This window comes from Sinohyriopsis cumingii, chromosome 12 (assembly GCF_028554795.1).
Source record: "Sinohyriopsis cumingii isolate HCF-2022 chromosome 12, ASM2855479v2, whole genome shotgun sequence".
Taxonomy (NCBI): Eukaryota; Metazoa; Mollusca; class Bivalvia; order Unionida; family Unionidae; genus Sinohyriopsis; species Sinohyriopsis cumingii.
In genome coordinates, this window is record NC_142972.1 from 10,474,049 (window position 1) to 10,499,830 (window position 25,782).

Sequence of the window (25,782 nt, forward strand, 5' to 3'; positions counted from 1 at the left end):
CTTGATTGCTGACTTCATTGACAACCTTCCTATAATGTAATCCTTGATTGCTGACTTCATTGATGACATAATGTAATCCTTGATTGCTGACTTCATTGACAACCTTCCTATAATTTAATCCTTGATTGCTGGCTTTATTGATGACATAATGTAATCATTTGATTTCTGACTTCATTGATGACATAATGTAATCCTTGATTGCTGGCTTCATTGACAACCTTCCTATAATATAATCCTTGATTGCTGACTTCATTGATGACATAATGTAATCCTTGATTGCTGACTTCATTGACAACCTTCCTATAATGTAATCCTTGATTGCTGTCTTCATTGATGACATAATGTAATCTTTGATTGCTGACTTCATTGACAACCTTCCTATAATTTAATCCTTTGATTGCTGGCTTCATTGACAACCTTCCTATAATTTAATCCTTTGATTGCTGGCTTCCTTGACAACCTTCCTATAATGTAATCCTTTGCTTGCTGGCTTTATTGACAACCTTCCTATAATGTAATCCTTTGATTGCTGACTTCATTGACAACCTTCCTATAATTTAATCCTTTGATTGCTGGCTTCCTTGACAAACTTCCTATAATGTAATCCTTTGATTACTGGCTTCATTGATGACATAATGTAATCCTTTGATTGCTGGCTTCATTGACAACCTTCCTATAATTTAATCCTTTCATTGCTGGCTTCATTGACAACTTTCCTGTAATTTAATCGTTTCATTGCTGGCTTCATTGACAACTTTCCTATAATTTAATCCTTTGATTGCTGGCTTCATTAACAACTTTCCTATAATTTAATCCTTTCATTGCTGACTTCATTGATGACATAATGTAATCCTTGATTGCTGACTTCATTGACAACCTTCCTATAATGTAATCCTTGATTGCTGACTTCATTGATGACATAATGTAATCCTTGATTGCTGACTTCATTGACAACCTTCCTATAATTTAATCCTTGATTGCTGGCTTTATTGATGACATAATGTAATCATTTGATTTCTGACTTCATTGATGACATAATGTAATCCTTGATTGCTGGCTTCATTGACAACCTTCCTATAATGTAATCCTTGATTGCTGACTTCATTGATGACATAATGTAATCCTTGATTGCTGACTTCATTGATGACATAATGTAATCTTTGATTGCTGACTTCATTGACAACCTTCCTATAATTTAATCCTTTGATTGCTGGCTTCCTTGACAACCTTCCTATAATTTAATCCTTTGATTGCTGGCTTCCTTGACAACCTTCCTATAATGTAATCCTTTGCTTGCTGGCTTTATTGACAACCTTCCTATAATGTAATCCTTTGATTGCTGACTTCATTGACAACCATCCTATAATTTAATCCTTTGATTGCTGGCTTCCTTGACAACCTTCCTATAATGTAATCCTTTGCTTGCTGGCTTTATTGACAACCTTCCTATAATGTAATCCTTTGATTGCTGACTTCATTGACAACCTTCCTACAATTTAATCCTTTGATTGCTGGCTTCCTTGACAACCTTCCTATAATGTAATCCTTTGATTGCTGGCTTCATTGATGACATAATGTAATCATTGATTGCTGGCTTCATTGACAACCTTCCTATAATGTAATCCTTGATTGCTGGCTTCCTTGACAACCTTCCTGTAATGTGATCCTTTGATTGCTGACTTCATTGATGACATAATGTAATCCTTGATTGCTGGCTTCATTGACAACCTTCCTATAATGTAATCCTTTGATTGCTGGCTTTATTGACACCCTTTCTGTAATTTAATCCTTTCATTGCTGGCTTCATTGACAACCTTCCTATAATTTAATCCTTTCATTGCTGGCTTCATTGACAACTTTCCTATAATTTAATCCTTTGATTGCTGGCTTCATTAACAACTTTCCTATAATTTGATCCTTTCATTGCTGACTTCATTGATGACATAATGTAATCCTTGATTGCTGACTTCATTGACAACCTTCCTATAATGTAATCCTTGATTGCTGACTTCATTGATGACATAATGTAATCCTTGATTGCTGACTTCATTGACAACCTTCCTATAATTTAATCCTTGATTGCTGGCTTTATTGATGACATAATGTAATCATTTGATTTCTGACTTCATTGATGACATAATGTAATCCTTGATTGCTGGCTTCATTGACAACCTTCCTATAATATAATCCTTGATTGCTGACTTCATTGATGACATAATGTAATCCTTGATTGCTGACTTCATTGACAACCTTCCTATAATGTAATCCTTGATTGCTGTCTTCATTGATGACATAATGTAATCTTTGATTGCTGACTTCATTGACAACCTTCCTATAATTTAATCCTTTGATTGCTGGCTTCATTGACAACCTTCCTATAATTTAATCCTTTGATTGCTGGCTTCCTTGACAACCTTCCTATAATGTAATCCTTTGCTTGCTGGCTTTATTGACAACCTTCCTATAATGTAATCCTTTGATTGCTGACTTCATTGACAACCTTCCTATAATTTAATCCTTTGATTGCTGGCTTCCTTGACAACCTTCCTATAATGTAATCCTTTGCTTGCTGGCTTTATTGACAACCTTCCTATAATGTAATCCTTTGATTGCTGACTTCATTGACAACTTTCCTACAATTTAATCCTTTGATTGCTGGCTTCCTTGACAACCTTCCTATAATGTAATCCTTTTATTGTTGGCTTCATTGATGACATAATGTAATCATTGATTGCTGGCTTCATTGATGACATAATGTAATCCTTGATTGCTGGCTTCATTGACAACCTTCCTATAATGTAATCCTTGATTGCTGGCTTCCTTGACAACCTTCCTGTAATGTGATCCTTTGATTGCTGACTTCATTGATGACATAATGTAATCCTTGATTGCTGGCTTCATTGACAACCTTCCTATAATGTAATCCTTGATTGCTGGCTTCATTGACAACCTTCCTATAATGTAATCCTTTGATTGCTGGCTTCATTGACAACCTTCCAATAATTTAATCCTTTGATTACTTGCTTCATTGGCAACCTTCCTATACTGTAATCCTTTGATTGTTGACTTCATTGACAGCCTTCCTATAATGTAATCCTTTGATTGCTGGCTTCATTGACAACCTTCCTACAATTTAATCCTTTGATTACTTGCTTCATTGACAACCTTCCTAAAATGTAATCCTTGATTGCTGACTTTATTGACAACCTTCCTATAATGTAATCATTTGCTTGCTGGCTTTATTGACAACCTTCCTATAATGTAATCCTTTGATTGCTGGCTTGATTGACAACCTTCCTTTACTTTAATCCTTTGATTTCTTGCTTCATTGACAACCTTCCTATAATGTAATCCTTGATTGCTGACTTTATTGACAACCTTCCTATAATGTAATCCTTGGTTGCAGGCTTCCTTGATAACCTTCCTATAATGTGATCCTTTGATTGCTGACTTCAATGATGACATAATGTAATCCTTGATTGCTGACTTTATTGACAACCTTCCTATAATGTAATCCTTTGCTTGCTGGCTTTATTGACAACCTTCCTATAATGTAATCCTTTGATTGCTGACTTCATTGACAACCTTCCTATAATTTAATCCTTTGATTGCTGGCTTCATTGACAACCTTCCTATAATGTAATCCTTTGATTGCTGGCTTCATTGATGACATAATGTAATCCTTTGATTGCTGACTTCATTGATGATATAATGTAATCCTTTGATTGCTGACTTCATTGATGACATAATGTAATCGTTGATTGCTGGCTTCATTGACAACCTTCCTATAATATAATCCTTGATTGCTGGCTTCATTGACAACCTTCCTGTAATGTAATCCTTTGATTGCTGGCTTCATTGACAACCTTCCAATAATTTAATCCTTTGATTACTTGCTTCATTGGCAACCTTGCTATACTGTTATCCTTTGATTGTTGACTTCATTGACAACCTTCCTATAATGTAATCCTTTGATCGCTGGCTTCCTTGACCTCCTTCCTGTAATGTGATCCTTTGATTGCTGACTTCATTGATCACATAATGTAATCGTTGATTGCTGGCTTCATTGACAACCTTCCTATAATGTAATCCTTTGATTGCTGGCTTCATTGAGAACCTTCCAAGAATTTAATCCTTTGATTACTTGCTTCATTGGCAACCTTGCTATACTGTAATCCTTTGATTGTTGACTTCATTGACAACCTTCCTATAATGTAATCCTTTGATTACTTGCTTCATTGACAACCTTCCTATAATGTAATCCTTGATTGCTGACTTTATTGACAACCTTCCTATAATGTAATTCTTTGATTGCTGGCTATATTGACAACCTTCCTATAATGTAATCCTTTGATTGCTGACTTCATTGACAACCTTCCTATAATTTAATCCTTTGATTGCTGGCTTCCTTGACAACCTTCCTATAATGTAATCCTTGATTGCTGGCTTCATTGATGACATAATGTAATCCTTTGATTGCTGGCTTCATTGACAACCTTCCTATACTGTAATCCTTGATTGCTGGCTTCCTTGACAACCTTCGTGTAATGTGATCCTTTGATTGCTGGCTTCATTGTTCATTGACAACCTTCCTATAATGTAATCCTTGATTGCTGGCTTCATTGACAACCTTCCTATAATGTAATCCTTTGATTGCTGGCTTCATTGACAACCTTCCAATAATTTAATCCTTTGATTACTTGCTTCATTGACAACCTTGCTGTACTGTAATCCTTTGATTGTTGACTTCATTGACAACCTTCCTATAATGTAATCCTTTGATTACTTGCTTCATTGACAACCTTCCTATAATGTAATCCTTTGCTTGCTGGCTTTATTGACAACCTTCCTATAATGTAATCCTTTGATTGCTGACTTCATTAACAACCTTCCTATAATTTAATCCTTTGATTGCTGGCTTCCTTGACAACCTTCTTATAATGTAATCCTTTGATTGCTGGCTTCATTGATGACATACTGTAATCCTTTGATTGCTGGCTTCATTGACAACCTTCCTATAATGTAATCCTTGATTGCTGGCTTCCTTGACAACCTTTGTGTAATGTGATCCTTTGATTGCTGACTTCATTGATGACATAATGTAATCCTTGATTGCTGGCTTCATTGTTCATTGAGAACCTTCCTATAATGTAATCCTTGATTGCTGGCTTCATTGTCAACCTTCCTATAATGTAATCCTTTGATTGCTGGCTTCATTGACAACCTTCCAATAATTTAATCCTTTGATTGCTTGCTTCATTGGCAACCTTCCTATACTGTAATCCTTTGATTGTTGACTTCATTGACAACCTTCCTATAATGTAATCCTTTGATTGCTGGCTTCATTGACAACCTTCCTATAATTTAATCCTTTGATTACTTGCTTCATTGACAACCTTCCTATAATTTAATCCTTTGATTGCTGGCTTCTTTGACAACCTTCCTATAATGTAATCCTTTGATTGCTGGCTTTATTGATGACATAATGTAATCCTTGATTGCTGACTTTATTGACAACCTTCCTATAATGTAATCCATTGCTTGCTGGCTTTATTGACAACCTTCCTATAATGTAATCCTTTAATTGCTGATTTCATTGACAACCTTCCTATAATTTAATCCTTTGATGCTGGCTTCCTTGACAACCTTCCTATAATGTAATCCTTGATTGCTGGCTTCATTGATGACATAATGTAATCCTTTGATTGCTGATTTCATTGACAACCTTCCTATAATTTAATCCTTTGATTGCTGGCTTCCTTGACAACCTTCCTATAATCTAATCCTTGATTGCTGGCTTCATTGATGACATAATGTAATCGTTGATTGCTGGCTTCATTGACAACCTTTCTATAATGTAATCCTTTGATTGCTGGCTTCATTGACAACCTTCCAATAATTTAATCCTTTGATTACTTGCTTCATTGGCAACCTTCCTATACTGTAATCCTTTGATTGTTGACTTCATTGACAACCTTCCTGTAATGTGATCCTTTGATTACTGACTTCACTGATGACATAATGTAATCCTTTGATTACTTGCTTCATTGACAACCTTCCTATAATGTATTCCTTGATTGCTGACTTTATTGACAACCTTCCTATAATGTAATCCTTTGCTTGCTGGCTTTATTGACAACCTTCCTATAATGTAATCCTTTGATTGCTGGCTTCATTGATGACATAATGTAATCCTTTGATTGCTGGCTTTATTGATGACATAATGTAATCGTTGATTGCTGGCTTCATTGACAACCTTCCTATAATGTAATCCTTTGATTGCTGGCTTTATTGATGACATAATGTAATCATTGATTACTGGCTTCATTGACAACCTTTCTATAATGTAATCCTTTGATTGCTGGCTTTATTGATGACATAATGTAATCATTGATTGCTGGCTTCATTGACAACCTTCCTATAATGTAATCCTTTGATTGCTGGCTTTATTGATGACATAATGTAATCATTGATTGCTGGCTTCATTGACAACCTTTCTATAATGTAATCCTTTGATTGCTGGCTTTATTGATGATATAATGTAATCATTGATTACTGGCTTCATTGACAACCTTCCTATAATGTAATCCTTGATTGCTGGCTTCCTTGACAACCTTCCTGTAATGTGATCCTTTGATTGCTGACTTCATTGATGACATAATGTAATCCTTTGATTGCTGGCTTCATTGACAACCTTCCAATAATTGAATCCTTTGATTACTTGCTTCATTGACAACCTTCCTATACTGTAATCCTTTGATTGCTGGCTTCATTGACAACCTTCCTATAATGTAATCCTTTGATTACTTGCTTCATTGACAGCCTTCCTATAATGTAATCCTTTGCTTGCTGGCTTTATTGACAACCTTCCTATAATGTAATCCTTTGATTGCTGGCTTCCTTGACAACCTTCCTATAATGTAATCCTTTGATTGCTGGCTTCATTGATGACATAATGTAATCCTTTGATTGCTTGCTTCATTGATGACATAATGTAATCCTTTGATTGCTGGCTTCATTGAGAACCTTATCATATTTGAAATTCTAATTTAGTGATGAAATTAAATTTTGTGCAAATTTTACAGCTCTAAGGACACCTTGGTGAAATTCTGGGATTTGGACACTCAACACTGTTTCAAAACCCTAGTGGGACACAGAAGTGAGGTACATTTGTCCTTGTTAAAAAAATACCTTTTCAAATGCTGATGCATATTTTAATAGAAAAAGAGTTAAAAAAAACAAACTAAAAAGGGCGACATGATTTTTCTTTTGTCAGTTATGAATATGTTATAAATTTCATGTTTGTTTTTATTTTGTAATTGTTTTTTAATGGGGTTGGGGTTGTCACTTGGTTGTGTAGTCATTTCATGTTTATTTTTATTTTGTAATCATTTGTGAGTGGTGCTGTGGTTGTCACCTGGTCATGTAGTCAGGTTCATTTCATTCATCTTATCTATGTTTGTCAAAAAAGAGGGAAAGAAAATAATACTGTATATACTTATTAGTCCAATGGCAGACAGCATACACCCAGATCTGCCAATGTATTATACACTGGCTTAGCTGGGTCTGTGCAGTTTGTTAGGGGTAATCAGTAGAACATAGGATCTGATTTGCTGGCACATTATCTGATGGTAGATTAGGGTCTGTGTTGTCTGCAATTGGATTCAACATTTGAGTAAGCATATATGGTACTAGTTTATTTTGCATTTGTTTTTTGCTTGAATATTTCAGACTGTTTGATTGATTGCCATTCAGATCAAAATTTGTTGGATGTGAAAACTTTAAACATGGCTTTCTAATCTATAAAATAATTTTTGTTACAGTAGGAATCGTATTAATATTGAATCATCTAGTTCAGTTATAGTTTGGAATAGAATGTTATCATTTTTTAAAATAATGTAATTTCTTTTACCTTCACAAATATAAGCAGTATACGTATTGACAGTTTGTTCCATATACTTAGAAAACTGTAGAAGCTAAATGATTCTTCTGGGCAATGCTAAAATCATGCAGTTTTTTAACCATACAGTGGAACCCCACTATAACGCGATGATCGGGGTCCATAAAATCGGATCGCGTTAAAAGCGGGGTCGCGTTAATGCGGGGTTTTACAATATTTAACTTTTTTTCCGAGAACATGTACTTGTATACATGTACAATGATCAAAAGTCGGCTTATCATCAGATGAAAATTAACTGGAATGCATTAAATAAGATATATTCAAAATAATCGATGGCTAATATATTTATAGGTTATTACTGTGCATTAAAAACATTTACTAATTTTTATTTGTTTGAACGATAATACAGATTGACCGATAATACCAGACTATCGCTATATCATGAAAAGTGTATCAACACCGTATGCTACCGTGCCGTCGTGGCATGCAGTTCATCCATAATGGCTGCAATTTCATTGAAAATCGTACAGATTTAAAATATTCAATAATTTTGTAATAGTCTGAATTCGTCGTGTAAAATATAGGATGAACAAAATATTGAAACCATTTACTTGCCGTCTGATATCGTACGGTCATTGCATGCAGCTATTCCCGGGTCTACATACGGTGTCTGTACAAATTTCATACCGCTAAAATTTTATCATATGCGACAGCTGCAAGAATAATTAACAATCAACGCATGATTTCAGCGTGCAAATAACTTTTATTTCAGATTTTGTGAACATCAAAAGAAACATGTGAAAACTGCTAAATTAATCGTTGCGCAAAGTGCAAAGTCAGTGTAGTTCCAAATTTAAATTTCATCATTTCTTGAAAAATATATCCAATGACGTTTGCTTCTTTGCCGCGAACTGTTGGGTTCTAGCAAAGTCAAGAATGTTTCTTAATTGAAGGACTTTGACGCTGTCAACATCTTGTGTTTCCAGCCACCTTAAACTTGCTTCTAAATGTACTACTGCTTCAGACACTTTTGGTGGGGGAGTTGGGGTGCCATCGTCATCGTTATCATTATCGTCACTGGTTTCAGGTTCTGATTGTGCAGCTTCATTCTTCCTGCTGACATTTGTAACAATTTCGTCATCTGATATGTGTTCGTATATAGGGCAGATGTCATCTACTGAATACCAGTTAAGGATATCATGATGACTGTGCTCGTATTTTTTGAGTGTTTCTTCTGCTAAACGTACGTCGTCTTCAGTGAATCCTGTAAATTCAAGCTCATCGTCACTATCATTTTGTGTCGAGGGCGTAAAAGCTGGCCCAAGACCCTTTATCCAGCATCGTTCAATGCAGCATGCAGTGATAGCATCCCAGGCTTTACCTCCAAGGTGACATACTTCTTTTAAGTTGAGTAATGCCAATGATGTGTCGATGGATGCATTATTATCTGCTACCATTCCCTTTATCATTTCACGGCGATAATTTTGTTTAAATACGGAAATTATGCCTTGGTCAAGTGGCTGGATTTCTGACGTAGTGTTTTTCGGGAGGTACGAAACTTTGATCTTGCCATCACTGCTGACAAGATTTTCCGTTGGGGGGTGGGCAGGGCAATTATCCAGCAGGAGGAGAGCTTTTTCCTCCAGCTTGAGTTTTCGTAAATGAGCCCGAACATCTGGAACGAATGTTTTGTGAAACCAGTCGTCAAATATGGAGCTATTCATCCAAGCATTCTTGCTGTTAGTGTACTGAAATGGAAGTGCCTTCATATTTACATGATGAAAACATCTGGGAGCTTTCGATTTTCCAATCATCAGAGGTCTGACTTTGTGGCTGCCAGACTTGTTAACACAAAATAAGAGAGTCACTCTGTCCTTCCTCTTCTTGAAACCTTCTCGTTTGTGACTGTCAGTCTTGGTTGCAAGGGTGCGATCAGGTAACATTTTATAACATAAACCAGTCTCATCGCAGTTGTAAACTTGGTCGGCTGTGTAGCAACCGTCCTCTAGCAACTTTTTAAGCCCAATCAGGTAGGAATTGGCAGCCTCTTTGTCAGCGGAGCGGATTTCCCCAGGCACAAGAACTTGGCTGATAGCGTGCCTTTTCTTGAATCTGTCTAGCCAGCTATTACTCGCCTTAAATTTGGAATCATCTCCATTGATACGGCGATCAAATTTCTCTGCTTGGGCTTTCAGAATTGGGCCAGAAATTGGAACACCTTCTGAGCGAGCTTGTACAAACCATTGGTACAAAGCTGAATCTAGGACATTGTCATTAGCTAACTTAACCCTTTTACGCTGTAAACCAGTTTCCTCTTCAAGAATATTGGGTAGACTATGGAGCTTTCCTTCATCTGTTTTCCACCCTCGCAAAGTGGACTCGCTGATTCCTAGATCTCTGGCAAGCTGAGTTTGTTGTTTGCCCTTCTTTAGTTGATCTAGGGCATACAGTTTCTCTTTAGCAGAAAACGACTTGCGTTTTTGAACTTGCTTTTCCATAACAGTAAAATATTTTTTTATATAAGCAAACAACGTACACAGATAAAGCTCGATAACTAAGTAATGAAGGCCTGCAATGGTTAAGAATCACTTTTTATATAAAACAAAATTAAGCTGAACGGATGTACAATTTCATACCCTTTTAATTTACAGATAATAAAGTGGATATTATTTACTTTCAACTGTTTGTTGTTTGATCACACCGCCAAGCACAGCATACATGTTGGCGGCTTTCGTCCTTTGATGTTTATTAAATTGTGCGACTCTTTTATCAACCACAGCTTTGTCTGCTGCTTGGCTGTGATTGCAGTTAAATAAGAAGCCCATGTCGGCTATTGTTTGAGCAACGACTGTATACAGAATTCATGGAAGACAATCACAAAGACGATTTACTGGCTTTACTCATGGATCCGTAATAAGTAACACTTCCGATAATGTTTACTTCGGCTTAACAATTCAAAAACCTAATGAAACCAGTTTTCTCTTCTAGAGTAGAATACGGAGCTTCACCACAACCTGTTCAAATTGATAAATTTCAGAAGCCAAGCGTTGTACACACTATTTCTCGTACATTATATATATCGTATTATTTTAGAATTCATACACGATCACTTCTCCAAAATCACTTAAAGAACCTGGATAAATTGTTAAGTTCCGATCGTTTATTATTAAAAGTCATACGCGAATTCTTCCACCAAATTATAATAAACGTTTTACACACTATTTCTCGTATGTTAAACAAATATTTTCACGGTCCGATAAAAATACACGTAAATGAATTTCAGATTTCAGGAACCATGCCACGATCATATTATTTTAAAAGTCGCAACTAATCTCATGCCCAAAATGAAGTTAATTTCTTGTTTTGTTTTTTTTACTTTTCTCCAAATTTTTTTTTTCCATGTGTGAATGAATATACGAAATTTCGGGAGCCATGCTACGACCGCGTTATATCCGAATTCGCATTATGGCGAGGCGCGTTATAGCGGAGTTCCACTGTATTACAGAAATAATTAATTAATCACTGATTTTTATGTGTGGCATTTTGGATGTTTGATTGCCAGTCTTCCATTCATATGTATTTATGCAGATACAAAATGTTTTACTCAGTTCATAAGACTGGTTAGTTTATGACTTGTTCTCTCTATTTTTGAGGTTTATGACTTTGTATTGCTGAGAAATGAGACCAGACTGGTTACTGGGTCAGGTGACATGGAGCTGAGAGTCTGGGACATAAACTACATGGATAAGGTCAGTATTTTTTCAGAAGATTTCATTGGTATTGCTGACATTATCAACCCAGTCATAAACAAAATACACTAGAGCTACTTCCATGACTAACCTTAGCAAGTCCCCATGCTTTTTATCTCACCTGTAGTTGAGGCGATCTATTGTACAATTCATGTTGGCATCTGTATATGGTGGCGCTCTACAGTTTTGTATTTTGCATAGGGTTAGGATTTTAAAGAAAAAGAATTTCCCTGGCTTTCCTCACTGATTATACTGGCTATTTAAAAAAGACCTTGTATATCTTAGGTATAATGCAAAGAACCTTTAATTCCCTTTATTTTGTGTGTATGATTGATGGGTGTACTATGGGTTATAGAGTATACAGCTTGGCCTTACTTCAGATGTGCACCTTTCAAGAAAGTGCTAGCTCTACTTGGTCATTTTCACTTCCTGAACTTCAGAGGTAAATTGTATAAAAAAGAGCTGATAACTTTTTTTACATTTTACATATTTGGTAATTCATTCATTGCACTTTCAGAAGCTGGTATTGTCTTGTCTGGCAAAATTCATTTTCCCTATTTTAATAGCTGCTATGTATAGTGTACTTTAGACTAATTCAGGCTGATTTTGTTAACACAAGGGAGCAGTCGTTTTAGTTAGCAGTGTGCTTAAATCATGTAAAATTTCCAAAAGTACAATATCCAAAAGAAATATCATCCACATTACATTAATGTAGCATAAAGGTATGCCAACATTCTCTCCATTGTGCATGTTTTAAATGCGAACTACTTCACCTTACAATAGTCACTCTCTCAAAAGTACATATTATCTGGTGAGCGCCCCCTATGTACAGATACAAGTATATATATCGTGTACAGTCTCTTTGAATACATGCATATATGTTAGTTGTACATTCTTGGTTCAGTTTGTGTGCTTAATTTAGGGTTTGTTCACACTTGTCATAAAAGTAGGTCTATGTGCTCCATATTTCATGCTACACTAACTGGTTTAATTTAGTGTTTGAAGTTCATTCATAATGACATGAGCTTGTGGCATGTTGTGTGCTTTGTATCGTATTTAGAATCGTACAAATTGGTGAGTGATACATCTTGATAAGTCTTACATCCTCACTGCAAAATGAAAGTCTCTGTGACCTGTATTTTATGCATGTGACTTCATTCACAATTTTTCCGAGTTCATTTATTGGGCAATGTTTATGTTCCAATCATTAAATAAGATATTTGGATGCATCTCTTAGTATTACACCTATATAATTAAAGGTCACACTAACCTACACTTTACATCTCTTAGTATTACACCCATATAATTAAAGGTCACACTAACCTGTATTATGCATCTCTTAGTATTACACCCATGTAATTAAAGGTCACACTAACCTACATTGTATTACTTTACTTACATGGGTTAAATTTTTGCATTTATGACAACATAGTTCCTGTCTTATATAAATCTTGGACTAGTCAAATGGTCCTTTCTTGCCAGTGCAGTTGGAGGAATTAGAGAATAATTGTATTCACTGGTAAACTTTCCATATTATTGACTATATATTGTGATATTCTACCGTTAACTGTATTAAACATCTGAATGAGTATAGGAATTAGATGAGTGGAGTGCATGCGGTATGATTTTCTTATCTGTTGTGGCTAAATCAAGGTAATTATTGATGCATGGAGTATCATGTACTACTTTAGTAGCTAATCAAGGTAATTATTGATGCATGGAGTATCATGTACTACTTTAGTAGCTAATCAAGGTAATTATTGATGCATGAACTATGCTTGTAGTACTGCCTGTCACTCCTTGGTTACTGCCTGTCCTTGGTTACTGCCTGTCACTCCTTGGTTACACAAATTTTGAGACTTTCACCCTGTAAAATCTGGCATTTAGAGATTGACTATAATAGTAATATTAATTTTTAAAGAAAATAATACAAAAGCAATTTCGGTTTTTTATCAGCTTTTTAAAGTACCTCTGCTTGACATATTAGAAAATAATCTTTTTTTGTTGTCTTTTATGTGTGTGTATATGTATGTGTGTGTATATGTATGTGTTTGTAATTGATGAAACTAAATATGATTTGCCATTAGATATGGCTGCCATTTCAAAAAACAGAAATGCCTTTAAATAATTTTTCAGAGAGCACTCTACGGAATTTGACGAAAAACTTTCTGCATATTAAGGGCTTTTAAGGTTGTACAAATTACGCCAATATACCATCAAATATGGAAAACTCTATAATAAAATTAATAGCCTTTTTGTGACCAAATTTAACAGAAAGTGTTCTAGTTTTGAACATTAATATTTATACAGTGATGCTATTCTGCCATCTGAATGGATGACCATATCAATTTGGCATTTTTACTAAAAGACTTGTTTTGATGTCTAGCTGGTCCTAATGAAAACTGGTGCTAATACGATGTTCAGCTTGGCTATCTTGAAAATCTTATTATTGCTACTAATCATATCAACATTGTGCTTATTACAATGTCTAGTTGATCCTGAGTGGAAATGGTATGAATAAGATATCCAATGTGGCCACCCTGGAAGATATTGTTATTATTAATACTTCAAAATAGAAAGTCATATCAACATGGAAACTTGTTATATTGGTCCTAAATTAAATTGATGCTGATCTGACTCCAGTATGGCAGCCATCATGGTGGCCATCTTGTTATTGCTATTTCTCTAAATGAGAAAGACATTTTGACAAGGGGTTTTGATCAGAAAACTGTTTATGGTGTCCAGTTGGTCCTAAATGAAAATGGTGTTACTGACCATCAATATCGCCACCATAGTGCCACCTTAAAATATTATGATCTCTACTCCCAGATGGATGGCCATATCAGCATGGGTTTTTCACTAAATAGATTTCTTATGATTCTTAGTTGGTATGCATCAAAATATGGCAGTCTTGGAAATGTTACTGTCACTACTCCCCCTGAATAGATGGTCATATTGACATGGGGTTTCACCAAAAGACTTCTAATGATGTCTACTTGGCCCTAATGAAAATGGTGCCAGTCTGATGTCCAATATGTCCACCACAGCAGCTAATTTGGAAGTTGTTATCACAGAAGAATATCATAGATGGTTTCAACAAATCACTTGAAAGAAAGACATAGTCTTATCTTGAATGGACATTCAGTCTATTTGAGGGAATCTTGTTAAAAATGTTGCTATTTTATCTTTCCTTTATTTTTATCAGTTATTAACTGATTTATATATTGAATACATAGGCAGATGAAGAAACAGAAGACGGTGAACCTGTGCTGAAGAAAGCCAGATTGAGAGCAGATGACAGACTTGCTAATGTAGAAGAGGAAATAGATGAGAAGGAAGAAGAACTGGTACCTTGACATGGATGCAAATCCATGATAACATACAGTTTATGTTTGAGTGTTTAAAAGTATTTGAATGTGAAGTATTTTTGGTTTTGGTTTTTTCTCAACACTTTTAATACATTATTGTGAAAGAAATAGGTGCTCAGTGCCATGGACACACTGATGCAGTTGACTGGCAGGTGTCAAACCGATACTTGGATTAGCAGTCCTACTCACTGACTTACCATGGCTCATCAACCCAACACTTGGATTAGCAGTCCTACTCACTGACTTACCATGGCTCATAAGCATTTTCCTATATGAATATTTGTTTTGATACTTACATATTCAAATCTATGTATGGTAACCACTTAAGGGACCACTTAAAGCAGTTTTAATGTGAAGGTGGTTTTTGCATGAAGGTAAATATTAAAATAGCTCATGAATTGCATAACTATCTAACTTGGCCGTTTGTGTGTTGGTGATTACTTTATCATGTTGGACTGTATACGTATGGTTGCAGCTGTTTTGCATGTTTCATATATTTTTGTAGTTAATGATAATTTTAAGTCCACTTTAAGGCCTTTCCTCTATTTTTTTGGGCTGTATACTGTAATTTCGTTTTCATAAATATAGTGTCATGAGACATACCACAGAATATCTCTGGGATGCTCAAAAAACCCAGATTGATTGGTGGGACCAAAGATCTTATCAAAGTTGTAGAGGAGAATGACATGAACCACAAACAGATCTCTGGTTGTAATTCATTTTCATGAAAAAAGGCCCATATTATTAGCTTTTTCCTATGAATATTTAATTGGTTGTTTATTCTAGCAAGCAGTACTTATCAATTTGCTTCTGGTCGTAGAGCAAAATAGTTTTTTTTGCGATGGTCTGTTGTCCCTTTATCTGTCCATCTGTTAGCACAAATTTGTTATCAGTACTACTTTTAAGCCATTTGGAGGATATATATATATATATATATATATATATATATATATATATATATATATATATATATAATTCAGCTTAGAACCAGCAACACATGAGGTAGCAGGGAGAGGTGTTGATCAGGAATTACTGCCCTTTGTCTCTATGATAAAGACAGAAAAGGCAATTTTCACCTTTTGTGAGGGCTGGATCTGGGAGGTAGCATGCTTTATTTTTCAACTGTTTTTTTAATGTGATCAGGTAAGGAATATCAGAAAAACATAATTTACTGTAACATTTGCTATTTCTCCACCTCCCAAACAGATGGCTTTATCACCATGGATACACCTCCCAAATGGATGTACAGTGGAACCCCACTAAAACATGATAATTGGGTTCCCAAAAATTTGATTGTGTTAATAGCAGGGTCGTGTTATTGCGGGGGTTTGACAGTATTTTCCTGTTTTCAGAGAACAACTCATTGGCACATATACATGTATTTATGTCTAATGTATATCATGAATAGGGTATCAACACCATTTACTGTTGTGCTGTCGTGGCATGCAGTTCATCCGTAATGCATGTAATTCCATTGAAAAATTGCACACATATTTTAAATATAATTTTGTCTCAGATCATTGTGTCTGAATTCAACATCTGATATATAGCATGAACAGAGTATTAACACCATTTACTTGCTGTCTGTTATTGTACCGTCGGGGCTTGCAGTTAATCCATAGTACATGTAATTCCGTTGCAAAAATTGCATTCATATTTAAACTATTCAATACTTTTGTCACAGATAATTATGTGTCTGAATTCAGTGGGAAAAATTAAGAGCAAAATTAGGTTAAGATAGACTAAGCACATGTATGGTTCATTACATTCCAGGGTCTGTGAATGGTGTCTGTACAAAATTTCATACTGCTAAAATGTTCTCATATACGTTTCCATGTACATTTATCCATGGTAAATTTCCAATAATTGACGCTTGTATGCCTATTCATTTGATTGACTACAGCAAGAATAATTAACAATCAATACATGCATATAACTTTTACTTCAGATTTTGTGAATATCGAAAGAAATGTTTGAAAACTACTATACTAATTATTGCACAAAGTGCAGAGAATGGATTGGCATTTGTGAACATGCTTTTCCATAATGGTAAAATGTTTTAATAAATAGGAAATTAATAACGAGTTCATAAGCAAACACCATACACATGTAAAACCTGAGAACTAAGTGCAGTAGGCCTGCAATGGTCACAAGTCACTTTTATAAAAAATTTAAGCTGAATGTCTGCACAATTTCATACCCTATCAGTTGACCAGCTAATAAAGCAGACATTATTTACTGGTCAACTGATTGTGTCTAATAACATCGTAAAGCCCAGCAAACATGTTGGCAGTTTTCATTTTTTGATTTTAATTAAATTGTGAGAATCTTTTATCAACCACCATATTGTCTGCTGCTTGGTTGCGTATGCAGTTAAAGAAGAAACGCATGGTGGCTATTGTTTGAGCAACAATTGTATACAGAATTAATTGAAGATAATCACAAAGAGGACTTACTGGCTTTACTCATGGATCAGTAATAAGTAACATTTTCGATAATGTTTATTTTGGAATAACACTTCAGGAACCTGGTGAAATTGTTAAATTTCAGAAGCCATGCCACGATCATATTATATTCGAATTCATACATGAACTCTTCCCCAAAATAATAATAAACATTGTACACACTATTTCTTGTACGTTTTAAAAATATATTTTTTCAGGTATGAGAAAAATACACATACATATATTTAAAATTTCAGAAGCCATGCCACAATCGTATTATATTCAAATTCATACGTGATCTCTTCCCTAAAATGGTAATACATTTTTTATACACTATTTCACATACTTTGAACAAAGAATACTTTGTTATGTGCGAATGAATATATACAATTTCGGGAGCCATGCCACGACCACATTATACCTGAATTTGTGTTTTCCCGGGGTGTGTTATAGCGGGGTTGCACTGTATATACCAACTTGTATACAATTCCCAAATGGATGGATATGTCTGCATGGATACAGTTCCCAAATGGATGGATATGTCAGCATGGATACATGCCCCAAATGGATGGATATCTCAGCATGGATACATGCCCCAAATGGATGGATATCTCAGCATGAGGATTTCTTATATTACCTACTTGGTCCATAATGAAAAGGATGCCAATCATATGTCCAGTTCACCTGCCAATCATATGTCCAGTTCGCCTGCCAATCATATGTCCAGTTCGCCTGCCATAATGGCTTTCTAGAAGATCTAGTCGTCACTAATTAAATAATGGGCATATTGACATAGGGTTGACATAGAGTTTTCAAGAAAGGACTTTTAATGATGCCTGCTTGATTTTAAATGAAAATGGTTTTAAGCTGCATGCAGTATGTCCACCATATCAGTTAATTTGAAGATCTTGTAATTGCTGATGACTATCAGAAATGGTTTCAACACCCAGCAGTAGAAATGATCTTATCTTAAATTCCTGGAAATTCTTTTTGGCCCCTCATGGGACTCGTGTTTCATTGGTGCTACGATCTGACAGAAATGCATGTGTTGCAAATATAGGTGTAAATTAGAACTAAATGAAAATATAAATAAGGTAAAATATACAGTCCCACTTAAAGTCAGCTGATTATTGAAAGAAGAACCTCTACTTCATGTTTAACTAATATTATTTGATAGTTCAAGCAAAAGCAACTAAATCAGGATACATTCGTTCATTTGGGACGCTGTTCAACAATTCTATGAAACAGTCTCCATTGAATGTAATGTACATGTGGCTGCTAATTTGTTCAAAGAAACTTGGAACAAAATATTACCAAACTCAACCTTTACCCCCCACCCCTAATTGAATTTGCATTGATTTAAGGGGACTATGTTTTATAATACTGGCATGATGATCTCTGTGATGTGTGACATTTCCTGGCACATTTTTCCACCTCATAGTCAGGAAATAAAAACTTTAACAGACAAGAAGTTTTAGAGTGAATTTCTTTCTTTAATACTTGTCTAGTCATAATACATCAGCCCTCCCAATCTAAAAAGACCTTCGCCATTATATTCTAGCTTGTTTAGCAACAAAAGTGCAAAGAGTTTTCTTTTGTCTGCTGTACTGCTGATACATGTCCCATTGGATCAAACAGCCCTTTGTGATGAAAGGTAGTTTGTTGTACTATTGATTTGGGACCCATTGGATCAAACAGCCCTTTGTGATGACAGGTAGTTTGTTGTACTGCTGATTTAAGACCCATTGGATCAAACAGCCCTTTGTGATGAAAGGTAGTTTGTTGTACTGCTGATTTAGGAACTATTGGATCAAACAGCCCTTTGTGATGAAAGGTTGCCTGTTGTACTGCTGATTTAGGACCCATTGGATCAAACAGCCCTTTGTGATGAAAGGTTGCCTGTTGTACTGCTGATTTAGGAACTATTTGATGAAACAACCCTTTGTGATGAAAGGTTGCCTGTTGTACTGCTGGTTTTGGACCCATTGGATCAAACAGCCCTTTGTGATGAAAGGTTGCCTGTTGTACTGCAGATTTAGGAACTATTGGATCAAACAGCCCTTTGTGATGAAAGGTTGCCTGTTGTATTGCTGATTTAGGAACTATTTGATCAAACAGCCCTTTGTGATGAAAGGTTGCCTGTTGTACTGCTGATTTAGGACCCATTGGATCAAACAGCCCTTTGTGATGAAAGGTTCTGAGGTAAAATTTTCAGCCATTCCACAGTTTGAATGATGTCAGCAAGAGGACAGTGGCCATTTTGAATGATTTTGTTCACTGCCTGAACCTTGTGTGTCAGTATGTGTAAAAAAACAAAATCATCTATTCTTGGGTTGGTTCCGTGAGCAGATAACTCCATGGGTCCAAGGTGACAGAGTTTGAGTAGAAAGATCAGTCATTTGAGGGGTAAGAACAAGTAATATATGCACTTTCTAACTGGCTCAGTCCACTTAAGGTAGCATTCAGGTACCCTGATGGGATCCCACATTTATCTGAGGGAGGAAAGGTCCAAAGACAAATGACATATCCAATGAACTGGAGCCTGTTCTTGGCAATGAAAGCATGCACCATCATGAGTGGGACTGAACCATTATGGCAGAATGACAAATAGTGACTGTCAATTGACAAGATTTGGTGCTAATCTCTCTTTCCAAACTGAAGACCACTATAGTGTGACTTCTGCTTCAACAAACAGACAACTTCAAAGCACTTTTTATGTTTAAGCAAGCTATAAAACATAGTGAATGTCTTTCTTAGTTTGGGATGGTTGGTTTTGTACAGTAGTGGCTGTTCTAACATATTTTGATCGAGCAATGTACTTGAAGAAGAAACAGAACAATAATGCATCTTCTAGTGTGTTGTAAGAGGTGACTCATGGAGGCAGGAACCTATGTGGTACAGTGAAGCAACATAATTTTAAAATTTGATGCACTCTCTTGGCATGGGGTAGCTGAAGGAGACAGATGGTACAGTGGTTAACATACCAAACTCTCTTGGCATGGGGTAGCTGAAGGAGACAGATGATATAGTGGTTAACATACCAAACTCTCATCCAAAAGGATGCAGGTTAAGATCCTACAATTGAATTAGCCTGTGTTGACTGGAATGATGTGTCCTTGGCAAGGACTCCATTAGCCTGGGTTGACTAAAATGATGTGTCTTTGGCAAGAACTCCATTAGCCTGGGTTGATTAGAATGATGTGTCCTTGGCAAGGACTCCATTAGCCTGGGTTGACTAGAATGATGTGTCCTTGGCAAGGACTCCATTAGCCTGGGTTGACTAGAATGATGTGTCCTTGGCAAGGACTCCATTAGCCTGGGTTGAATAGAATGATGTGTCCTTGGCAAGGACTTCATTTGCCTCTGCACTAAATAACCTATGTTGCTATGCCATAAAACACCCAGCCAAACTTTGGGTAAAAAAATTTGTTTCTGATGCAATACAAACTTTCCTTGAGGTGGGTGGGTTATGTTGAGAAACACAGTATCACATATGGATGGACTTGTCATCTTTTGTTTGTCAAAAATCATGATGTTAGAAAACTTTAAGATTAATTGTTCTGCTCCTGATGACAGCATTATAAAGAGTTTAAAGTTTACATTTAAATACTTGCAGCAAATACTGACCTGTACAAAAGTGGGTTCTGTGATGAGGCAAGGAAAGGATAGGGTGGTATCCATGGCAACAGATCAACAGGAAACAATCCTTACATGTCATGTAAGTTGTAAATAGGAGTACATGCAGTTCATTCGGATCAGATTGAACAACTAGATAAAATCATGATCCAGTCTTTTTTTGCACTTATTGACCTTTGTATATGCATCTGTTAGTTTGTCACTGGTTACACATAATATAAGCACATGTCTCTCATTTGATTACTAATTCTGACTAATGTCCTCATCCATTTATAAAAACTTATAAAGTATGTTGGTCTTTTTATCTTTCTATTCTTTGGTAAGAGAAGAGTCATTTTATCGATTACTAATGAAGGTTTTTGGAGAAAGAAAGAAGCCACTTTAATAGCTAGCACTGTTTTTTCAAGCATGATGTCATTTGAAAATAACTTGAGAATATTAGAAGAGAAGGTTAAAAGTCATTTTGTAGAAATACTCAACATTCTTCCTTTTAAGTGGCAGTAACTTTTTACATCAGTATGTTGACATTTAATCATTTTGACTATACTGTTGCAGGGAAATGACAGCAATGTTGACAGTTAATCATTTTGACTATACTATTGCAGGGAAATGACAGCAATGTTGACAGTTAATCATTTTGACTATACTGTTGCAGGGAAATGACAGCAGCTTAGAGGTGTTCCAACTGCCCTCAGAAGCAGATCTCAAAAAATTGTTATCAAAGAGACAGAAGAAAATGAGGCGGAAGTTGAGGTAAATTCTGCAATGATTGAAAAACACACCCCACAAAGGCTGTAAAAAACTATTCAGTTGAAATTAATTCCCTCTTATCCAAATGTACTTTGGGGCATTACCTCTGTCAAGTGCTGTAGTGTGGCAATAGCACACATTGGTGCATTACCTCCGCCAAGTGCTATAGTGTGGCAATAGCACACTTTGGGGAAATACCTCTGCCAAGCACTATAGTATGGCAATATTAGCATTTATTGTCATTGTTTACACTTTGAAACTGAATGTTTGCAGTTCAGTCTCAGAATTTGGCTAGTGTCGTATTTTATTCATTGCAACGGTTTGAGTTTTATAAGCAAATACTTTGATATATACTCAGATTTCATGGCCAGTCAAAAGTATCTTCCCCATTTTCTTGAAGATGGTTGAAAATATAAATGAGCAAGACAATTGAATAAAAAGACCGACAAAGTGAACTCAGTTGAAACTCTAATGATTGACGAAGGCAGAGTGAATTAGTGATCGAAAACATTTATATGGTACAAGAGTTTATCTGTCAGATGTACTGCGAGATCACATTAACATTAGGACATTAATCTCTAATGTGTCTGAATCATGCCCTTCCTGAAAGATGCCCCCCCCTCCCCCCCCCCCCCCGTTATGTGTCAATATTATCATATAAGTAAGGGAAATAACTCTTACAGATGAATTCACCTAATTTTCACGCTGTGGCCACCTATGAACCATATGTTTACTAGTTTAAACTGTTTGCTTGCAACATTTAACAGTACCTTTGACGAATCCATTGCAATTTATGACGAGTTTTGACCATCTAACATATTTTTCAGTTGTATAGCAATTCAAACGGTTGATATACCAGGTGTATACAACATTTTTTTCTTTTTTTCTAGTGAATTAGCATTTATTTTTTTCATGGCCATTATTATCCATATGATGTTGATTGGTAGCATGGCATTTACACATTGCATATTCACATGGCAATGTTAACCTTTGGCGTATTATGCACTGTTATGGTCATTTCAGTCACATGAGTTCGCTTGCTTCAAACGTTTGTATTTTTGTTGCATACAATTGTTTTTTTTTCTTCTTCTCATATTCATTATAGAGATCTTAATCAAGTGCTGGAAATGCAGACACTTCAAAGTAATTGAGACAATTATGAGACATGCCTTGTCTGCATGAAATGTTTTTCATTACACCTATGTAAGTGCATATTCAGTGTGGGAAGACAATGTTTGGTTCAGCATTTTGAACTGAAGGGCAATGAAAATATGGGCACATTTGAAGTCTTCAGAAAATGAATTGTTTAGCTTTAGCACTCATCTGAATTCAGAATCATTGATAAGTGTTATGGGGGACTTTGAGATGACATTCCCACCCAAGGCAAAGATGCCTATAACAGTACCTACAGTTACAATTTCTTCCAATCCCATCAAGCTACATCAAATGATTTCTTTCATGCTATATTGTAATCACATATCTACACTTACTCATTCTTCACGATTGTTGATTACTATTACTGTTTTTAATCTAGTTTGGCAGCTGACTGGTATAAGTACCCATCTACAGCCATGCATGGACTGACATTGTACCCATATACAGCCATGCATGGACTAACATTGTACCATCTACAGCCATGCATAGACTGACATTGTACCCATCTACAGTAATGCATGGACTGATATTGAAGTTGAGTAAATAGGATTGCCTTTCAACTTTGCCAGGCCCGCAAGCTATAATCATTTGCCATGTGCTGCCCCAGCTGCTGACCAACCGGTCCAACTGTCTAGCCAGTCAGTGTATGGTTTCGATGGCATGAATCTATTGTCTTGGATTAATGAACCACACATTGCTTGACAGTTCCTACAGTGACAGCAGCCTACAATTAGCAGACCATCCTTCCTACCAGTCTGTGAAACCAGTACATAGCATACTGGTATTACAATTGGGTCTTTTTGTCCATATACTGCAAAAAGATTTAATAAGTTCAGTTTTAGTTTGCAACATTTTTTTTTTACCTCATTCACAGTTGAGGGTGAAGATGTTGGATCTTGTTCCTTCTTAGCATTTTTTTCATCAAGATATGGAGTTTCTAATCAGCCTGGTTCATCTTCCTTTTTTAAACACATTGACAGAGAAACTCCTCCTTCATGGTTGGTTTTTGTTAGAGGTGCCTTGCATGAAAAGGAGTTTTGTGCTTCAGTTGTGGAAAGAATCACAACAGACATATGGCTCTACCACTTAGATGGCATGTAAAGGGAAGTGTCATGTTTTCACCAACTGGTGTCATGTTTATGATGCCAAAGCACTCTCAGGGTGCACTCCAATTATTGATTGACTTCTTGTCATTTTTTAAGACAAGATTCTAGCACATTTCACAGTCAAGGGATACCGTTGCAAGATTTACGATGTATTCAGATGTCGTGGTCGAAATGATATTTATTGCAACAAGAATCTTTCTGACTTGTTTTGCAGTTTCACCTTGTTCCTAAAATCCAACCTTCCATGGATCTTGACCTCGCTCAACATATCTAAGTTTGAGCCCCAGATCTTGACCTGGCTCAATGTGTCTAAGTTTGATCCCAGGATCTTTACCTGGCTCAACATATCTAAGTTTGAGCCCCAGATCTTGACCTGGTCAATGTGTCTAAGTTTGATCCCAGGATCTTTACCTGGCTCAACATATCAAAGTTTGAGCCCTGGATCTTGACCTGGCTCAACATGTCTAAGTGTGAGCCCAGGATCTTGACCTGACTCAACACATCTAAGTTTGAGCCCAGGATCTTGACCTGGCTCAACACGTCTAATTGTGAGTCCAGGATCTTGACCTGACTCAACACATCTAAGTTTGAGCCCAGGATCTTGACCTGGCTCAACACGTCTAATTGTGAGTCCAGGATCTTGACCTGGCTCAACACTTCTAAGTTTGAACCCTTGTCTTCAACCTTGCTGAAGTAGTCATCATTCAAAACTTTCTTCCTGATAGCACTAGCTTCATCTTGCAGGGTGATTGAGCTGCACAGCACTATCTACAGTCAGGTGCAGAATCCCAGACATTGACCTCACACAAGTATAAATGCATACCCCTTGGTTGTGCTACCTTTACATTTGGAGAAGTTCATTCTTTATTGCTATCCTGCTTCTTCAGGTTGACATTGGCAGAAGTCAGAGGTCAGCATTTGCTCCTCCTCTTACCTTTTCTCCTAATGTTAATGTCATCAAGTAGTGTATTTGATGGAGCAAATTAGTAAATTATCCTTCTCTGTAAATATTTATCTGATCACATTACTATCAATCCCTCCCACCCCTTACTTTTCCCACAAATGCAAGGATCCAAGTATAGGTTTTGCTCCCTACCCTTTACTTTTCCAGCAAATGCAATGATCCAAGTATAGGTTTTGCTCCCTGCCCTTTACCTTTCCAGCAAATGCAATGATCCAAGTATAGGTTTTGCTCAAGTATAAAACAGTAAACTTGGGTGACTGGTGACTGCCTATAGGAACAAGAGGAATAAATGTCTAAGAGTTACTTTCCTTCATATATATATATATATATATATATATATATGATCTGTTGGTAGAAAAATGGAAAAATGTTTTGTTTTTCTAGGAGTGCTGGATTCAGAGGTATCAGAGAGTGATTTCCAAATGTCAATGTGATATGATAAATATTTATGGTGAAATATAATTTGCTATTAAACTGAACATTTTCAAGAATGGTTTTTAATATTTTTAAAATTATGAGAAATAAATGGTGGAGGTTTTAGTATTGAGTCTTCCACTACTTGAAACAAACTAATTGGTACTGATCTGGTATCTTACCTGCCGTTTGGAAGTGGTCTGACCATTTTCACACTTCAATAAGTATTAGGGTACTATATATCGTCTGAACTGTCACATTGTGATATATTGCAATATCAGACAGTGTATTGTGAT

General features: G+C 36.0%; 1 protein-coding gene across 1 annotated transcript in view; it reads left to right on the forward strand.

Annotated features, from left to right (window-relative positions):
• LOC149785998 (WD repeat-containing protein 3-like) overlaps positions 1 to 25,782 on the forward strand; it is a 152,510-nt gene that overhangs the window by 21,748 nt on the left and 104,980 nt on the right. The window contains exons 5-9 of the mRNA XM_089976279.1: positions 7,086 to 7,164; positions 11,554 to 11,649; positions 14,886 to 14,996; positions 21,078 to 21,179; positions 21,753 to 21,850. Coding sequence (XP_089832405.1) covers positions 7,086 to 7,164; positions 11,554 to 11,649; positions 14,886 to 14,996; positions 21,078 to 21,179; positions 21,753 to 21,850 — 486 coding nt within the window. The remainder of the gene's footprint in view (positions 1 to 7,085; positions 7,165 to 11,553; positions 11,650 to 14,885; positions 14,997 to 21,077; positions 21,180 to 21,752; positions 21,851 to 25,782) is intronic.